Below are 20,149 nucleotides of genomic sequence, written 5' to 3' on the forward strand. Positions count from 1 at the left end.
CATCCAGAGTCTCATTAGAGAGAGAAGACAGTTACCAGTTGCGCTGTGCCGTGCGGCTCTGTTTCCATTTTGATGACAGGAAACTATTTCAAGTCTCAGTGACATTTTCTTAGTTCTGGATTATCAAAATTTGGTGAAAACATCAGAGGCACTCGGTTGCCTCAGTGGGTAGCTTTGAAATGAATTAACGGGGATAAGGATATTGCCATGGCATTCCAGAGGAATGTTGGAAAATCCCCCCAACCCAGAGCACACTTTCACACAACACAAGTACAAAATAAGCAAGAGAATTGACTGCACTCCCTTTGAGGAAGTGAAACTAGAACTAAAGGCTAATGACACGACATGGATGTGGAGCAGAGGTTACAACTGCTGTGCACTTGTATTTAGTTTTTCAACAAACTTTACTGTATCCGATGGTAAATGCTCCTTTTTTTTTTTTAAAATGACACATTATTATTATTATATTTAGTGGGCTTTTTCGGTCTGTCATAACACAAGTCACAGTAAGGCATCTTGAGGCAGGGCCTGACTTCTTGATTCTAACCTGAGAGAATGATTGGTTAAAGAATTCAAACCACAAACCCAACCCACCTTCTAAGAGCCTATTGGTTCATATACATCTACGTGGAAGCATCCTGTGGATGCGATTGGTTTGCAGTGCGATTCATATCTGCCCTATTCAAATGCTGGTTGTTGGATTTTTAATGACATCCCTGATAAAGACACCCAAGCTCAAATTCATTTATAACAAATTTAAAAAACAACAACTTTATAACAACTAATTTTGCTGGAGTTCTAACTTCTTTTTGGCTTTTTCTCTCGGTGCACTTTGGAAATCAGGGAAAATGTGCCATTAACTCAAACTGTTAAAGCACAGATGAGGTTTTATTTAGATTTATTGGCTTGATGTAGAATTATTGAGTCGATAGAGTCAGTAAGTGTGTAAATGTTTCATATGATTGGATAGACTGCATCCAATCTGTGCCCCATTTATATCTTACCTGTTGATAACATAAGATTGTTCAGTGTAAAATTGTTGAAACCTGAGCTGATAGTGTGAAGAGAGTCATCGGTGGACAATATAAAGCATCCGCCGATCATTGTTGGTTATCGTATTATAGCAGAGTATATCGAGGGACCTCTGGGCGTTTCCTGTGATAAATTACTGGGTTTATGTTGGATTGTTATTTAACAACCCTTTTACAGTCTTTATTGCTATAATCTTAATAGTGTTTTTCATTTGGTCGAATAGAGAAGTTAAATCGCTTGATCTAAACAGCCGAGATAAATTTACTGATTAGAACCAGAGGTGAGATCATTCCTGGCTGTATTCCAGATCCTAAATCTCGATTACAGATTGTTTCCAGGTAATTGAACTCAAAAATCGATCAGCATCTGAACAAAATCACGTTGTTTTGGATTCTGTTGGCCTATACTGAAAAGTTAATCTACGATACTTGTAAGAAATGACTCCAAACAGCATAAAGGAGAGACCACACATGCAACAGATGAATATTTCAGTCATGTATTAAATTAATCACTTTCATTACTTTAACAAGCACAATTTACAGTCAGAAACAGGCTATGGTCCATTAGTGCCTTAGACAAGTAATTAATACATTAGTCACTTGTAAAACACAAGGGCAGGATTCTTCAAAAAACTGCTGTTAAGTCACCTCATATATTATCAAACATAGAGCTGTACAAGAGATGGTGCTTTATGCCCCTCGTAACTTCAGAGGCATGACGAAAGGTGTAGCATGTTTGTCTTTCATTTCAAAGATAAAGACTTGGGTATCTGCCACACATAGATCATTAATGTTTGAGCTCACTGCAGGACAAGTTCCTTAGCTAGCTTTTAAGATCCCAACAGAACAACGACCAGTCCCTTGACTGACCAAGGTAGAGACCAATATGAAGATTCGAAAAATTGAGGGCTACCATGTTAAATATCACAGTATTTGCTTTTTTTTTTTTTTTTAAAGCCTACCATAGATTTTGTGCATTTTCAACCAGATTGACCTTTGTCAGTCATACGCAACGAATGCATTAATATCAAACTTCTCTGCACTGAAGCTTGAACCGAACATATTCCATCATGCCTTTTGAGTGAAGGGAAACCACTGAGGTCACAAATGTCAATCACAACAGACAAAATCCTGTAGTGTAGAAAAAAAACAAAAAAAAAAGGAAGAAAAAAAAAACAAAACAAGCCAACACTGATTGATGGGCCACAGCAGAATACCCTGGACAAAACACACTTAAAGATGGAAGCATTTAAATATGCCACGGTAATGACTGAATCCAATAAATATAAATGCATTGAGGTGGACTGCAAAAAAAAAAGAAAAAAAAAAAAGCATTTCATTTAAACTATGCAGCAAGTGAGGGGCCTGAAGTACAGAATCCACACAAGGCATTTGTTTTTTAAACTATTACAGAAAAAAAAAAAAACCTAAAGATAATTTTTACTGATGTTCAACAGAAACTGAATTTGCAGTGCTGATGACATGTAATCAATAGAGCATTTGATTTAACTGATTCAATCTATTTTGTTTAATCACATTTTGTAAACTGAATTTAAAAAATATAAACCTTCCCAAACATATTGGGGTGTGTGTGTGTGTGTGTGTGTGTGTGTGTGTGTGGGGGGGGGGGGGGGGGGGGGGGGGGGGGGTAGAAGGTCCCCATCTCCAAGGAGTCATCCATTTTGTTGCATAATATCATTTGAGATTGGGCTCAAGTCGTCCAAAACCAGGTTTATCTTTCAGGTCAATTTTAGAATGAGGTATCAAACAACCAACTGTTTCTCATTTCTGGAGGTAAAAAAAGTCCAATTCTGGAAGGAAAAAAAAACAAATAATGACAGGACACTGCATTTTCCAAGGTGGCTGGAATGTTAACCACGCTTAGCCTCTTGTCCCAAATACAACGCTGACCTCTCTTCTCACATGGTGAAAGCAGAGGGAAGGAAGATCTGTGCAATACAAAACAGGACAGGGGCTGAGGGCACTTCACCACTTTACTGGAGAATGGAGAAATTCTTCATGGCACTGTCCAGTGCCACACCAGCCTCCTGCATTTCGTACCTGAGGGCACCAAGGGTGACAATCAGTTTTCTCTGAAGGCTGTATATATTTGACTATTCCTCTGAGCGGTAGACTTGTCATAGAAACTTACCAGTCAGAGGCGGAGATGGTGTAGTAGACCGGCAGCTGGCTAGAGGTGGAGAGACAGTTGAACTCCTCAAGGCCGCAGACACCCATGTTGGAGAAGAGAAGCCAGTCTCCCACACTGAGCTCGGGCAGCAAGCAGCGCTCCACCACCTGGTCCAGCTGGTCCAGCGAAGGACCCCACAGGCTGCTGGGATACACGGCCTCATCCGTACACAACGCATGCTGCAGAGCCAGGTAAAAAACATAAGCACGTTAAACCTAGTCAAGTACAGCACATAGTCCAATACATCTACGTTCCACATGAACAAAACAGGAAGTGTTCAAATGATATAGCATGGAAATAAAAGCTATTTAGTTACATACAAATGGTGACATTATTTTATCTATATATACACCCCAGAGGTAGTTAAAAGCTTGTGTTGATAAACCAACCTCATTCTTATATATATTTTAGCAGTTAGGTCACTGACACGAGTCTTCACAAAGTGCCACAACTCACCACATCACATCACTGGCTATCTTTATTCTGTAATTACATCATCGGTCAACTACATCACAAGATAAATAAATGATAATAATAATAAATAAAATTTCCCTGCTAGTGTGAAGTGAGTAAACCTGACGAGGAGAAGGGCTGAATCTTTGTAAACTGACACTAGCCCCGCAGCATCAGCCGTGGGAGCATTTTTTTTCTTGCTCCGACTGTATGGAGAGAGTGGTGTTAGCTAGCCTAAAACATTGTTAGCAGTCTGTGCAGAGACTCGCAGAACTAAGTTTGCCCGTTTCGACTCGGTCGCATGACTTACAGAGAGCCAAAGCACTGTAACACTGAATTTCAACTGGGTCACGCAGATGATGCAAGTACTTGTTGCTAAGTACTGAAAACAAACACAGTTGCATGCTACAACAGGAGATGTCTTTTTATTCACTTTATTGTTTGAGGAGATTCATAAGAGTTTCCACGGGCTTCCAAGAAGAGAGGGAGGGGAAAAATAAAACAACCTGCACACTAATTTGAATGAGAAGATCTAATATTCTAATGGCTTTAGACACATTTAATTATATATGTACAATATCATATAATATTTGTTTCTCCAACTAAATCATTTCCATACCGAATCAAGCTTTAATAAAAATGAGGTATGTAAGAATAGATGGAAATAAACCTGAAATAGATGCTGCAAGAAAAGGGTTAAATGAGTTTGCTTTGTATGAATAACCCAGAAACACTGTGGCGTCTTTATTTGGGTCGAGGTGGATTTCTGAGCCGACTCTGATCCTGCTTTCTTAAACACCCATAATGTATGACCCCCTTTCCCTATTCAACTGGAGCTGCTATCGCAGGCATCAGTCAGCCCAGGCAGGGGTCGGTTTTCTTGGATGGAGGCCTACTAACCTTGTGGACTGACGGGGCGGCGATGGTGTTTCCGAGCAGCTTGCGGCTGAATGGGCCATAAACACCCTCGTTCATGTAGTACAGGAACTCTGTACCATCACTCTTCTCATCTGTGTGGATATAAATACACATTTGGTAACCATGTCAGAAATATGGAACATAGTGTACAAACCACAGACTCACTGGTTGCGAATATGTTGAAAAGAACAACATCAGAGAGATTTTAGTCTCTTACCATGAGAGAGGGTGTCCCAGTGGTGGGTCACCACCTTCTTGCCAATTACATTGACAGCTAAGGTGAAAGCTGATGCCACATAAAAGCTGCCCGGCTGGGCCAACACTTGCACACCCGACAGCTGGGGGAAGTAAGCGTCCAGCAGTGGCCTGACTGCAGATTCAACCTGCATACAGCGACAGGGCAATCAGATGGTGTTTTCAGGGAAGTCAAACTAAGACAGGAACGTCAGATCTTCTAAGCATTAGTGTCCAACAGTATTTTCACTTGACTCTGTGCTGGTCTTCATAGCTTCGAGTAATGTCTTCGCATGACAAAGTTTTTGACTTTAGACGTTATTTAAAACATAAACCACTCACTTGTTTGAGCTGAAACTCTGAGCCGGTAAATCCACCACCGATGTCCAAGATGTGCATGTTGAAACCCAAATCCACCTGAACAGAGACACCAAACAGTCACCTTTCTTTTACCATTAAAGAAAAAAACGAAAAGAAAAGCCGAAGCGATAGAGACGAACAGCTGACATGAGTTTTTGTCAAGACAAAACTCACCCCCATGTCAAACACACAACGGGCGTCCGACAGCGCGTGGGTATAGGCCTGCTGCAGGTCTTGGCAGGAGCTTGGGATGTGGAAGGTCGCTCCCACCACCTGGACACCCAGCTCCTTGGCTTTTTCCAGCAGGTGTCGACAGCTTTTCAGAGAAAAGCCGAAGGCCATGCTGGTCTCAGCTGCGTGCGCCTCAGTAGTCAACTGCAGCAGCAACCTACAAGAAATAACAACAAACATCAGCCAGGCAACGGGTATCTTTTAAGCCTTTGACTTTACCAAAACACAAAAACAATTACGTCCTCAATAACAGTAACTATGATGCAGTGAGCCAGGGTTAAAACCTAAAAATGTTGGCTAACTTACTTTGCATTGGGGTGCAGACGGGCAATCTTGGACAACTCTGCCTCATTTTCACACACAAGATGCTGGATGTTGTTCTTGGCAGCATGCTTGATGTGTGCCAGCTGCTTGAAAACACTTGATAGAATGATGCTTTCTGGTGGCACGCCATGCTCCAGAACCAGGCTCACCTCAGCCTGGGGACAGGAAGACATGCACATTAAGAGAAAATTACGCAACTCAGTTCAAAATCCCCATCCACATGGACAAAAAGCCGCCATGTGAGTTACATAAGTTTAAAGGGAAACACTTATCAGCTGAGTAGTAATCAATTGAGTGATTGTGATGCAATTGCCCTAAAACATGTGCTTTCATAAGCAGATGAAGCATTATGCAGTATACATGAATGCATAAATAAAAGCTGCCTGAAATCATCTCTGCTGAACTAAAAGCTCACCTTGTTGGCACAAACAAAGCCCAGGCCCAGGGAGGCCAACACCTCGATGACTGCAGGGCTGCTGTTGCACTTGACTGGGAAGTAGGGCTGCAACTGTGGCACTATGCTCTGCCAGCAGGTATGTTGCCGCATCAGGGCACCAAGGTTGCCCACCACAAACGCACTCTTATCCACCTTTAAAAGCAAGAGGAGGTGGAAACGTGCATTGAGACAATGTAGCTCAGGTGTAACTGTTAACGACAGAATGCTTTTAAAAAAAAAATATCTGAAACATTTCAGGGAAACTCATCTGAACTGACCAGAGTCTGTTCACAGATGTGTCCATCAATGACATCTTCCAGAGTAACTCCACCCTCCTGGAGCTCAATGTTGTAGCTGGGTTTGTCAACGAGTCCTTTCATCTCAACTGTATTTCACAAAGCCGACGATCATAAAGAAAAGTTAAACAAGTCAAGGGGTCACGACTGAGCCAATGGGGTCCTGCCGGTATGCAACAAACTGAAAATAAAGAAGAAGGACAAACGAATGAGCATCAGCAACACCCTTTAAATTTCTGCCAGACATACATACAATTATATGAGTTTATAATTCCCAGATTTATGTTTGGAATTTCAGATTCAACAAAATTATTTTAAAAAAAAAACAAAAAGCTTTTACTCAGAATAAACAGGCCTAAAATTGTACTCAAGACTACTACAGCTGATTATGTGAGTGAGCTTGTGTCTTAGTGATAAAGGCAGACATTTGACACTTACATGGACAAGTCAGGAGATGGACCTGTCCCGTTATCAGCTAGGATCCCAAGGTGGCTCAGCGTTGAAGTCAAAGTGCTCCCGGTAAAGAGCCGCCCCTAGGCCCTCTGGGTAGCGCTCATACACCTGTGCAGAGACGGGGGAGCCCTGAGGAAGAAACACATATGGTATTAGATGTAAACAAAATTAAAAAAACTCTTTAAAAATTAGTTGCATACAATGCGATTATCATAAAAGGCAATGTTATTGATGCCTGTAAGTCACTCTCATTGCAACTCATTCAGAAATGTACCTCTGTCATCTATGGAGACACATTAAGTATCACTTACAAAATCCCACAGAAACAATCGATATGTTAAATCACATCTAGAACCATTAATATGGATTGTAGATATCAACGTAATGAATGAATAAATAACTAACGGGAAATAGTCCTTGCCGGTATGTACTCACGAGTGATAACCAGCGCATAACTGTTAAGTACATCACGCGCATGCGTTGTGAGTGAAAACAGAGAGCGACAACTTGACAAATTAGGTATTAATTCAATGCGTCACCAAAGATAAAACCCGAACTAAAGCACAAAATTGTCAGTACAGTTAATCTAATCACACACAAACGAAGCTGTATTGGTCACAAAAAGCGTCATTTTGAGAAAACACAGAACAGGAAGAGCCGGAGCAACGAGAGCCGCTAACGTTAGGCTGGCTGTCGAACGCCTGTCTATCAGGGACGGCTGGATTAACAATATAAACCCAAAAACAAACCTCAACACAGATACAGTACACAAATAAACACTAGATTGAGATCGTTTTAGGGATCCTTAATACGTTTAAATTCAAAATCGAGACAAGACGAAAACAGAACTGAATGAATCGGTCTGTCATGTGCAGCAAGACGGCAGACAGACCAGCCCGCCATGTTACGTCCGCCTGCCGAATCCAAGGAACTCAACCGAAGTATTAAGCTGTACTTACGTGAGATAACGGCCAAAAGGATTTGGAAAATCGTCTTCTCTTTTTCGGCGGAATTTTTAAAGAGTAGTGGGCACAATAATAAAAGAAAGAAAGAGGGCTGTTTTTGCCATATGTTTAGATGACAAACGCGCGTCGGCTCTGTAGTCTGTGCTCTATCGGTCGGTGGGTGGAGAACTAGTGGAACAGAGCTGGAGAAGAGGAAAAGGTAATCAACGGCTCGTGGGCGGAGCCTCACGTTCAGTTACACCAATGAGCGCTCTGTATTTTTTAGTACGTACCAAATATGCATTTCCGATCATCATACAGTCCGCAGTAGATCTCTCACGTTTATTTAGGTTACATAACCATAAAGTTTCCATAGATGGCCACACAGTAAATCAGCCCAAGACTACTACTGTCCTGTTTTTATTGGGACAAGTTGATTCACAATTGCAGCGGCAAGAAGATAAACTGAAACCCTTAGTTTGCACTGTAACAAAAGCGTATCCTTGAGTCATGATAGCTGAAACATTGTTAATCTTTACCTTGAAACTCAATGTTCTACTCGGGTTTATAATACGTTAAAAACAAGTTTGTCATATTCAGTAGATAGTTCACCACGGATTTTAAAAAGCAACCAAGCTTAGTATGCACTTGCTTGTAGTAAATATCTCACAACTGTGAAAGAATAATCTACAAGTAAATATGTTGGTGGGGCTGAAACTTTGCACCTCTATTTTAAAGCCCTGTCATGTTTTTGTTTTTTTTGTCTAAATGTCTCATGTTCTGTTTTGTACCATCAGGACAGTTCAACAACGAACTGAGAAGCGAGAGTAACATTTGTGACAAGGCTTACTGAAATAGAAAGCCGAGTCTATAAGGCCCATATTGTAAACTCATCCAGCCTGCCTTTCAAGGTATGTTACATAACGTATGTTTCCCCTGTGAGTTGAAAACGGTAAAATTATGTCACTGTTTGACACCGCAGGCTCCCAGCAAGTATCTCTGTTGCAATAATAAAGCTCTGATGTAAAGCCCTGATTTTCTTCAGGGCCCAAAAAGCACAGAAAGGGAAAGTTATGACAAAGTCGTTGGCACAGAAGCATTCTTTTTGCGGTGATCTCTGAAAGTTCTTTACAGTTTTTAAGCATTCCAAACACCACACAGATCTTGTCGGCAGTGTAAAAATATACAGAACACTAATATTCTTCCATCTTAGGAGTGGATCTTCTGATATTCAAAGTGAGTCAGCCTGCGTCTCAAGCAATGTGGGAGATTTAGAATCAAGCTTACTGGATTTTTTTTGTCATGAACTCTTTAAGATGCTTTCGCTTCTTAAGTCTTTGTTCAACTTTAATGGCTTTTAAAATCCACCTTGATGGAAAGGGAATAATTGAGCAAAATGTGTTTCACTAAGTTCAGCACTTAAAACTCACTGGTAAGACAAGCAGAACATTTCAGCCCGCACTTCTACAACTGTGTGTTTGTAGCAGCCTTGTAGTTATTATCTTTGTTTTTATGACACTTGGAAGAATGCCGCGTTATCAAAACACCCTGACCCAGACATAAAAGATTGTAAACAAGTGAAGTCCTCTAATCTGAACCTCTTGAAGGCTTTTACCTGACTGAGCAAACTGATTTGAGTAGATGCCTGGATTCATGCTGTAACGTGATATGAATTGCCCTGAGGTGCAGAAACTGTTAATCTGATGGGAAAATGCAAATCTTGTTTGTAAAAATGTAGTGTTTTGGGGTGCTTAGCATAGGCTTGTACATCTATTTGGGAAAGGAAGGGAGTAAGGAAAATTCAATTTGCAGCCAGAAGTAACAGTTATGAAGAAGCAACAGAATGAACAATCAGTTTCATAAACTTCCAACACACCCACAAATAAAAAATACTAACATTGTCCTGACTATGAATATTTGAATGGTGACAGCAGAGAGACATGGAGTCTTCATCAAGCATTAGCTCATTAAAAGTATTCCACTCTGATATGTATAGCAGAGGATCAAATGACCAGAAATAACAGGACAGAAATAGGTAGATATTCCTGATGACCAACATTTCTAACTGCAAAATGTCTGGTGATTCCTGTGACTCACAAAAAGCCTTCTTCAAATCAGACTGACTCCTCATGTTAGGTAAGTCACAAGTGTTTTTTTTTTTTAAATCATTATTTTTACGTGATGATAGCACTCGTCTCATCATTGGCAGTAGTTTATCATTTACACTTGAGCTCTTTCTACTAATATAAAGGGAAACGCTTGAAAAATGCTTGTGAACTTCACTGCCACCTAAAGGCAGTAACTGTTTGGTAAAGTAGTGGTTAGATCTAACCAGAAGAGGTCACTATAATTTTTTTTTTTAAAAGCCACTGATTGGGCTTTGAAAACACTCACATTGCTTTATGTATGGATGATGCATCTAGTCAAAAAAGAAATTGCACAGGAAAGTTTAGTCAACAATACTGATCTCAACGATTAGACTGAATCAATGTTGTTCATCCTTTGCATGTTTTCAATCTTACGTTTAGAGTAAATTTCACCATTTTTTCATAGAAACTGGAACTACTTTTCATTCATTCACTACTACACTTCTATTTCATGGTATTCAGGCAAATATTTAGTCCGGCCGAATTTGCATTTAGCTTATTTCTCTTATTGTTTCTATGTGTTGACCATCTATCTATTACAGTCCTGAAATGTCCAGACACTGAAAAAATGTAAATAAAAGCTGAGTTTTCAATGTCTATCCTGAGAAATTTAGTTTGTTGAAAAACAGGAGCTATTAAATCTTAAACCAGCTGAACCTTTCCAATAAGTTGGTGCAGGGGAATAGTAACCTCTGTGTTGTCACCTCATCTTTAACACTGCTGTGGAAGCATTTAGAAACAGAAAAGACCAAGTTATGTTGTCTTCCAGTAAAATTGCTCAACAACTCGGGGACTCCTTTGTTGAATATTAAATTGAAAAATGTGCCAAATTTTAGACAGGCCAGTTTAGCACCAAACTCTTGGACTCCAACGTAACGCTGTTTGTGATTTGGCAGAATGTGTTTTGGGATTAACTTCTGAAGTATGCAAAGGCCCCACTGAAACAGCGAGCTGGATGCACAGTAACACACCCAATATCATCACAGATGCTGGCTTTCAAAGTTGCATTGTGTACAGATATTGGCTCAATGTGAAATATTCAAAAGACAGAAGTCTTTGTACTCATGAGTTGGTGGATAACAAAGTGGACGGTTAGTCTCTTTTTAGGCTGTAGGACACAGCATATTTATCACCATAAAGAATAAAAATTTAGTCTGGATAGACCACAGGACAGTTCTTTGTTCTTTAACTCAGCCCGATCTTTAACGACTACAGGCCTACAAAAAGATGTTGGAGTGTCTGAATGTTGTTTATATATATTTGTTATCTTGCCTTTATAAAGTCTGAACTTGCATTTGTGGCTGACTTGTCAAACTGTGTTCTTCCATGCAGTGATTACCACCACATGACCATGTCTGCCTGAGCTTTGTGCCCCCTGAGACCTAAATATCGTGGACATTTAGAAACTATTTAAAAGATTTTCTGGCCTTTTTTTTAATGTACAGAATTTCCCCCTGATTCTCTGAGGGAATTATGTACTGTAGATTGGAGTTTTATGTTAATTCTTTAGTTAATGGGACCAACACAGTTTTGCACATACTGTTAAACACCATCTTTGATTTATGGAGAATATGTCTGTCTGCAGTCCGAAAAAAAGAATCGTGTTTCTCAGCTTTCATGTGAAATTATCTGCACTGTTCTCAGTTCGATAATGTACAGTGTAACACAACATCGTAATAGACGGCGCAGTGTTGACTAAACCGCTTGTGAATCACGTGACAGCAGCAGTGCGCAGGGCGCCTCTGCGCAGACTCAGAACAGCTTCTCCGATCAGCTGACTGTGAGGGAGATGTTCAGTTGAAGGACCACTGAGTCTAAAACCTGTTATTTCTGCTCACTGTATGGGGAGCTGCGCCTGTTTTACTGAGTTGCACATTGTGGACCAAACACTAAAGCTCGTAAACACACCGGTAAGTACAGAAATGCATCGATTATTGATGTCGTGACAGCGTGAGGCTGCGATGTAATTCAAGCTTGTCTCAACATTAAGCTAACATTAAGTCTAAGCATTCATGAACTAGCTGTATTTATATTTGGATATTCACCAATGACTTTTAACCAACTAAGAATGACCCTCAAATCAAAGAGTAGCAGTTCTAAGTCATGTGGCGTTCATGGTGTTTCAATTAAACGGAGGATCTCTATTTTCTCAGCCGTCCGCAATATAAAACTGATCATATGACCAGCAGACTTAGGGACATGTCCGTGTCTTGTTACAGTGTGTAGATTTGTGACCACGTAATTACTATTGAGAAATGCGAGGAAGTGCATGCACAAGACGCACAATCGAAGTCAAAAGGAGAAGAAGAGTTATAACGTGACTGTGTGATGTAGATATAACACAAGTGTGGACACGTGCGTCAAATGAAATGGTTTATCTGAATGAAAAGCAATGATGTGGAAATATGCCCAATTTCAATTAAAAGTAGCGCCTTAAAGCTTCATAATTAGGAATGGAAAAATAAAACGGAAATTACAAGAGATATACACTTGAGTTTCAGCCTCGTGACTTATTTCATTTTAGCTCTAATGATCACTTGAAGAGGTGAATATTACAGGGCTATTATTGAACTGATACACATATTTTGTTGTTGCCAATTCCAACAGCAAAATACATGCATCATTATCAGGTGATCGTGTTTTGTTGCTTAACCAATCTTAATGTAACAAATCACTAAAAGCTGTAGTTCTTGTGCAACAGTTCCTTTAACAGCTTGAACAACACAAGAGTGAAGTTTGGAAATGATAAATGCTACATATTTTGTTCCACAAGAATGACTAATCTAGTCTGTCTGACAAAGTGATGACTGTAAATTTAAAAAAATCTTAACAAAACTGTCCTCAATGGTCCAAAATGAATAGCCGTAACAGAGGACTGGCGCATGTATACGGTATAATTTTCATGTGCTCTAAAGATGACATTTTATCATTGATTTTTTTTATTCATTTTTCCATGCATCGCCTTCAGTGACTTCCCTACATCAGCGGTCAGGTGGAGAAACATCCTGCCAGCAGCCATGACAGAATTCTGGTTGATTTCTGCTCCGGGGGAGAAGACGTGCCAGCAGACCTGGGACAAGCTGATGGTGGCCACTACACGCACCAACAACCTGTCCGCTAACAACAAGTTCAACATCCCTGACCTGAAGGTGATGAACAGCGCTCCTCTGCAGCTGCTGTAAGGAATGCATGGGTGAGTCTCTTGTTTCTATTCAACTCATCTTGTGTGTCCTGCCTCCAACAGGTCGGAACGCTGGACGTGTTGGTGGGTCTGTCGGATGAGCTGGCTAAACTGGACACTTTTGTGGAAAGGTAATAAATAACTTCTTTTTTTTTTTTTAGCTGAAAGAGTTTGTGCAGATGTTCAACAGTCGGAGATTCATTAGCCAAGTTTTAGAGGATTTCAGTAGAACCCGACCGTGTTTCTGTCCGTCCCATCTTCTGGTTTGTAACCCCGCCTCTCATGCTGTGTTCAGCGTGGTGAAGAAGGTTGCTCAGTACATGGCGGATGTTCTGGAGGACAGCCGAGACAAAGTGCAGGAGAACCTGCTGGCCAATGGAGGTAATCATCGTCATGCATTATCAAACTGATGGCCAAATAAATAAGCTGAGCCGTCACTCGCTGTGCACCCAAATCATTATGGCAAACAAAGTCTATAGCGATGGAGATGATTGGTGATGGTAACATTTATATGGTTTCTTCTTGCTGCAGTTGACCTGGTCACCTACATCACCAGATTTCAGTGGGATATGGCTAAATATCCCATCAAACAGTCACTGAAAAACATCTCTGAGATAGTCTCAAAGGTAACTTAAAACAATCAGTTCGCCTTTATCACAATGTTTGGCTTTAGCCTCATATACTGCTTGTTATTCATGATGTATATATATATATGTGTATCACTGAGGAAAATGCTGTGTATATTTTCACACTGCTATGATCCTCACTGCAGCAATATGTTTTCCTAATTAGATGGCATCTCACATTATTTTACTTGGTTTCTAGCAAGCGACTCAAATCGACAACGACCTGAAGGCCAGAGCTTCAGCTTACAACAATCTGAAAGGAAACCTGCAGAATCTGGAGAGGAAGAATGCGTGAGTAACAGTGAAAAACACGTCAATCGTTGTTATTATGTCTTTACGCTAAAAGAAACCATCAAAGTGATACTTAAATCACAGCATATTAAGCTGAATAAAAAGGTGCTCCGGACCTATGTCGATTTTTCTCTTACGACCAAGACAGTTAGTTGTGTTTCTGGTTAGCAACCGCTACTCAGTTTATTACAGCCATTTGCAGCACAGGCTCTGACAATGCTGCACAGCCCACAGTAGTTTATTTAGTTTATTTCTTGATGTCAAAATGTTCAGTATTTAATGCAAAACGTTTAGCCTTCTCTCCATTTTCTTGCCAAACTGAACGGTGTGAACACGCGTCTTTCTTCCAGAGGGAGCTTGTTGACCAGGAGTCTGGCTGACATTGTGAAGAAAGAGGACTTCGTACTGGACTCAGAGTACCTGATTACCATGCTGGTGGTCGTCGCAAAGTAAGAACACCTACAACTTTAGTTGTCTTTAGAAATCCTAACTCTTGTGATGTTATCGGTTGTGGATGTGTCAGTGTTCTGAGTTTTGTTGTTGCCACGGTTAACGTCACTGTTAACATCACAGTTATGTGGTTGAACTGATTCATTTTTGATCCGAGAAGGTTTTTATTTTGGTTGCTTCCATTTGTAAAAGCAAAATATTTATTTTATTTGATCTTTTCACCCTCACTAGGACAAGCTATACCGACTGGCAGAAGACGTACGAAACGCTGGCAGAAATGGTTGTCCCGCGCTCCACTAAGTAAGCCCCCATTAGATGAGCACGTTAGAAATAAACAGATGATAGATGGAGTCTTTTCCTGAAGGAAACATGCTCATTTTCATGATATGAATGTTGCAAATCTATAAAGCACACAGTCTGAGGTGTAATTGCTTTTTGTTGACTTTCCTTTTCATCTCCTCACCCTCGTGTCCTCTCCACTTGGTTTAGCCCGACGCTTGACTCTTTCAACATTTCACAATTGACCCGTGAAAAGAAACAGAATCATTTGAGAACAGAGAACTTCTAGAGGTTGACTTATGGAGAGCAATTGACCTTTTGGAGGTGTGAACAAGTGGTTTGAGACATTGTATTCAGGTTTCTGGGCAGACATGTCTGACTTGGTTTGTGGTAACCTAGCAACCAGTATATTCAGAGCAGATGGACAACTGCACCCTACAATCCACAGCAGGACTCTTAGTTTTTTTCCTAATTTTAGGGGGAGGACTTTCCTTAAACTAATGAAATTCCTTGGTTGTTTTTTTTTTTTTTTAGATAATTTTTTTAGGTGTTTTTTTTTAGAAAACCGGCCGTTTGTAACTGCTTGTCTGATATTGGGTGGACTGAGTGTACCGAGAAGCATTGCTTAATGCTTAATGTTGTTTTCTCAGATCTTAAAGCCAGTTAGATTTATGCCGCCATCTGGTTGCAAACTTTCTCGGCAGCACTGGCCAGTAAGGGAATGGGTAAAAGTCTGAATTGCTGACTAAACGTCCTGCACGAAATAGATGCTTTTCAGTTGAGACAGACAATTGTGGTGTAAGTTTGTATTCAAACTACCAGTAGCATCTTCTTATAGGGACTGCGCCGCATACTTGGACAAAACAATGTAGCTCCGGGGGATTTTATGATCTTTTCATTCCTTTAAACACTTCCTGTTTATTGCAATTTGACTGAAACAAATCAGTTACCTGGAATGATAATTTGCCTTTTGTTACTTAATTGGAATCTGCTGCTGCTGTTTTTTTGTGAGTTCTGTATGTGTTATTTGACTAATTTTTTCTTGAAAAATTGGACATAGCATCTGCTGTAAAATGCCAAGTTCACTAAAGGTTCTTTTCTTCTTTTCTGTCAGTTTACCGTTTGATTTTGATTATGTGTGGACATTTATTTAGTTACTTGAAAACACGTATTGTCTCAAATAAATGAAGTTTATTGCTGACAGAGTGAAGAACAGATCTAATTAGGCAAACAAAGACAATACTGGTGTTAAACAGCCCAAACTCATTTGTTATCACTCTTCAGTTGCTGGATTTCATCAGATTCAGAAAGATGCAACAACAACATGACATCTACATTGTGTATTAAGCCATTGACTCCCTTTCTTTCTAAATGGTTTACAATGGCTATGAAAAAAACCCATATAGGCCAACCGCTGCTAACATGAATCCTCAACATAAACTTCCTACCCTGCTTACAACAAGCCGAGGCAAACGGTTCAGTCTGATGTTAATGCTATTATTAGTTTACCACCTGCCGGAATCTGCCAGACATACTATGGGATCCCAGCTTTGAGGCTTCGCTGACACCTTGTGTTTTTTCTTCCCAGGCTGCTGTTTGAAGACAACGACAGCGGTCTGTTCAGTGTCACTCTCTTCAGGAAGGCTGTAGATGACTTCAAGCACAAGGCCAGAGAAAACAAGTAAATCATTCTGATTCAGCTGATCAGAAGCTGTGTCGTGAGTGCTCCTCTAAGGCTTATTAGAGGGAGAGGTTTTTGAATTTCAGTTCAAATGTTGCACTTGAACTATGTTTGAGCTGGAGCCATTTGACGACAGTGTGTCGGTTTTGTTTTTCCAGGGGATGATAATTATAAGTCCTCCGTGAATCTATCCGCCGTTGTTAGATAAACATCAGTATTGTCAGTTGAAGTAGGCCGCTGCTATATTATCCAGCTAATTTTGTTGACTATCGACAGTCCCCTCAAATTAGCACAACAGAGGGGTCTCACCACGTGTGTCATATTGAGAGTATTTACAGGAAGTGTGTAGTGGGTGCTTGAGTGCTCTCCTACACATCTGTGTGTTTACTGTCCATTGATTGCCAGCTCTCTGTGCTGTGTCCTGGCTCAGGTTTACGGTGCGTGACTTCCAGTACAACGAGGAGGAGATGAAGGCAGACAAAGAAGAGATGACACGTTTGTCCACGGACAAGAAGAAACAGTTTGTAAGACTGCTTTTTTCCTCACAAACAGGGACCACATATGGAAGCAAGACATCAACTCACAACAAATATGGCAGAATCTGACTTGTTTTTCCCACATAAAGTAGATTTTTTTTTATTTAATGTGTAATAGATGCTACTGCTACTGTCACCAACAAATAAAAAAAAAACGTCCAAAGCCGCTTTATAACCTTTTCACTTCAAACCGAGTAGAATTTGATCTTTGTTTGCACTCTGTTGCTGTCGACCTAGGGGCCTTTGGTCCGATGGCTGAAGGTGAATTTCAGTGAGGCCTTCATCGCATGGATTCACATAAAGGCTCTGCGTGTGTTTGTTGAATCAGTGTTGAGGTGAGACCCGATCAACACGTGGCAGTGTTCACGCGCACATCCTTTACAGTCAGATAATCTCACTCAGGAAAAGTCACCTCGATGTGTGGTACCTCTTGCGTTCCATAGATACGGGCTGCCAGTCAACTTCCAGGCCATGCTGCTTCAGCCCAACAAGAAGAACATGAAGAAACTCAGAGAGGTGCTGTACGACCTGTACAAACACCTGGACAGCAGTGCAGCGATTATTGACGTGAGTTACATGAACAACCTTGTGTTTTTTGATGAGAGGAATGATCTCACTGTTGTATATTTATGGCACAAATACCTCTAAAAAACACTTAATGCAGTCTAGTACAACACCATCACTCAGTATTACCTGAGCTAAAACATGATGATTTAATATAAACACCAAAGGCCACATTTATACATTACATTTTTATCTCCTTGACCAAGACATTGAACACATTTCTCTACCTTACACTCACACACTGATCAGCACAATGTTCAGTGTCCCACTGAAGGAGACTTTTGATATGGACTGGAGAAGCTAGGGTCTGGATCAGAGATTCTCAGACGAGTAAACCAGGTCAACAACAGACCATCGAACAGAGTCAGACAGTCAAGCTGTACCTAATAAAGTTGGCAGATAACTAATCCTGTTTCCAGTCCATCTGCTCCGGGTGTTATATGCACATTAAATGGCCATTATCAGATGTCACCACACCCACAGATATGGCCAAAAGTGCTCCTTCTCCAGTCCCAGTTTCCACCCTAAGGTGTAAACACTAAACCCTCACACACTTGACTGACGTCATAACTGTGAGTTCATGTGGGCTTTAACTGGTGATAAAAGGAACGTTTGAAAATAGAATAATGAAAGCTACAACTGTCATGACTTTTTTATTAATCACTCCCTTTTTGTGACATTTACCATTTTTTTAACGAATCTAATTAAACTACCCAAAGTAAAAAAAAGTCATGAACATAATAAATCTTGACTGAAAACACAAACTAAGGACACTATTTAACCATCTACAAGCCTAAATAATCTGGATCACTCACTTGTTATCACTGATCGGAGGGGATAATCTTCTCTACTGATTTCTATGAGGCGTGAGGTTTGTTCAGGACGTGCTAAAAACAAAACTGTGTCTTGTGCTTCCAGGCATCCATGGACATCCCAGGTTTGAACTTGAGCCAGCAGGAGTATTACCCATATGTTTACTACAAGATCGACTGCAATCTGCTGGACTTCAAAGTCTAAAAGCTTTGCCGTCATCATCCTCACGTGCTGTAGTGTTAATGTGCGACATGTTCACACTCACAGGCTTTAATTTATTTCAACCCATTCTTCCTCTTCCTCTTCCTCACTTTTTTCTTTTTTTTTGTCTCGATACATTTTCTGGTACATTCCCGAGTCCACACCGATGAAGTTGTTAGGGAGAGTGCTGAATGGCAGCTCTTTGCAAGATTTCGCAACATTTTTGAGGGACACCTCCCATCAGTTATGTTGAATATGGGCCTTATTTTTTGTTTTTTTTTTTGTTATTTCCTGTTCGTACCACAGTATATGCGAACAGCTTTCCAGTTTCTTCCCATCAGTAATGCTGACATTCCCTCGTCTCATTAAAAGACATTCAGACTGCTGTCTTTTTACTGGTACTTCCCTCCTCATCCTACTTTAATCAAACTAATATGACAGGGGGTGGAGAAAAATAAATGTGTGTTGAATATAGTATTTATTTTGAGACTCTAAAATTCAGTGAACATGTTTTTGTTTGTCCGGGTTTTGAACGTGATGTGTTTTTAGCACCATGTAAGGAACGCCTGTTTACATGTAGATGTCGACCAACGTTTCCTTCGTCAAGCTGTAATCCTGTAAAACACCGAAACTGGTCATTTTACTGTACAAAGAAGCAATATGTGTGCAGATCATGCTCTTATGATTTCTATATGAAAAACGCTGTTTGAGAAACATCACTCTACATATATATATATATATATATATATATATATGTGTGTGTGTGTGTGCAAATACTGTATTGTTGGTATGAATGAAAATTTAAACATATATTTAAAATAAATGTGAAGAAATTCCTAAACTCTACGTGAAAGGTGCTTTGTTTTTTGTTATGTTTAGCTGCAGAATAAAGTTTGTTGAGCCTCTCAGGTCGATGCAACATCATGCTCACTGCGAGTCCCCTTGGATGCTTGGAGGAGTGAGCATGTGTGTGGTCATTTATGTTTTTTGTCTCTATGTGGCACTGTGGTGTACTCTCTTGTCCAGTGGCAGCTGGGTTAGGCTCCAGCCCCCTCACAACCCCACAGCTGGATTTAGCAGGTATAGAAAATGGATGGTAAAGCCTTTTAATGGAAAATTAATTCTTATATGCATTGTATTGAGTGTTACTGTGTATAACCTGCAAATGACCGAGCTGCAAGGTACCACCCTGTCCTGTTTTCTTAAATTCCTCTTTACAATGGTGGGCTTGTTATAATGAGATAGCTTCACTTTAAGGGGGACATGAGGGAGGCTGATATTTACGACTGTGTCTGGGTAGCTTCAACTGTGGTTTGGGGAGGGAAGGTAAAAAGATAGAAGAACAATCAACTATACCCAAGGAGAGATGAGGTGACAAGTGGGCAATATAACTGTGTTTTTGCCTCAGTGGTCAGAGCAACTCTGTGTTTTGTACTGTCTTGTTCTCTCTTGCAAGATATTATTATAAAAGCATCTTATCTCCTCAGAAGAAAAGAACTGACTCTGCGC

At 40.3% G+C, this 20,149-nt stretch overlaps 2 protein-coding genes across 2 annotated transcripts; one reads left to right on the forward strand and one right to left on the reverse strand.

Moving 5' to 3' along the window:
- Positions 1-1,514: 1,514 nt before the first annotated feature.
- On the reverse strand, positions 1,515-8,063 carry azin1b (antizyme inhibitor 1b). The gene is made up of 11 exons (XM_072370004.1): positions 7,887-8,063; positions 6,913-7,056; positions 6,457-6,655; positions 6,158-6,331; positions 5,725-5,897; positions 5,362-5,575; positions 5,170-5,244; positions 4,811-4,976; positions 4,576-4,685; positions 3,184-3,401; positions 1,515-3,092 (listed from the first exon to the last, which is right to left on the reverse strand). The coding sequence occupies exons 3-11, from the start codon at positions 6,556-6,558 to the stop codon at positions 3,026-3,028; spliced, it is 1,299 nt and encodes a 432-aa protein (XP_072226105.1). The 5' UTR covers positions 6,559-6,655; positions 6,913-7,056; positions 7,887-8,063; the 3' UTR covers positions 1,515-3,025.
- Positions 8,064-11,778: 3,715 nt separating this feature from the next.
- Positions 11,779-19,548, forward strand: atp6v1c1b (ATPase H+ transporting V1 subunit C1b). Its single transcript, XM_072370712.1, has 13 exons — positions 11,779-11,928; positions 12,987-13,167; positions 13,263-13,330; positions 13,495-13,580; positions 13,731-13,825; positions 14,025-14,116; positions 14,467-14,565; positions 14,798-14,866; positions 16,434-16,526; positions 16,957-17,050; positions 17,300-17,397; positions 17,506-17,629; positions 18,545-19,548. The coding sequence occupies exons 2-13, from the start codon at positions 13,036-13,038 to the stop codon at positions 18,641-18,643; spliced, it is 1,149 nt and encodes a 382-aa protein (XP_072226813.1). The 5' UTR covers positions 11,779-11,928; positions 12,987-13,035; the 3' UTR covers positions 18,644-19,548.
- Positions 19,549-20,149: the final 601 nt, after the last annotated feature.

This window comes from Leuresthes tenuis, unplaced genomic scaffold, assembly GCF_036924035.1.
Source record: "Leuresthes tenuis unplaced genomic scaffold, fLeuTen1.0.hap1 SCAF_18, whole genome shotgun sequence".
NCBI lineage: Eukaryota > Metazoa > Chordata > Actinopteri > Atheriniformes > Atherinopsidae > Leuresthes > Leuresthes tenuis.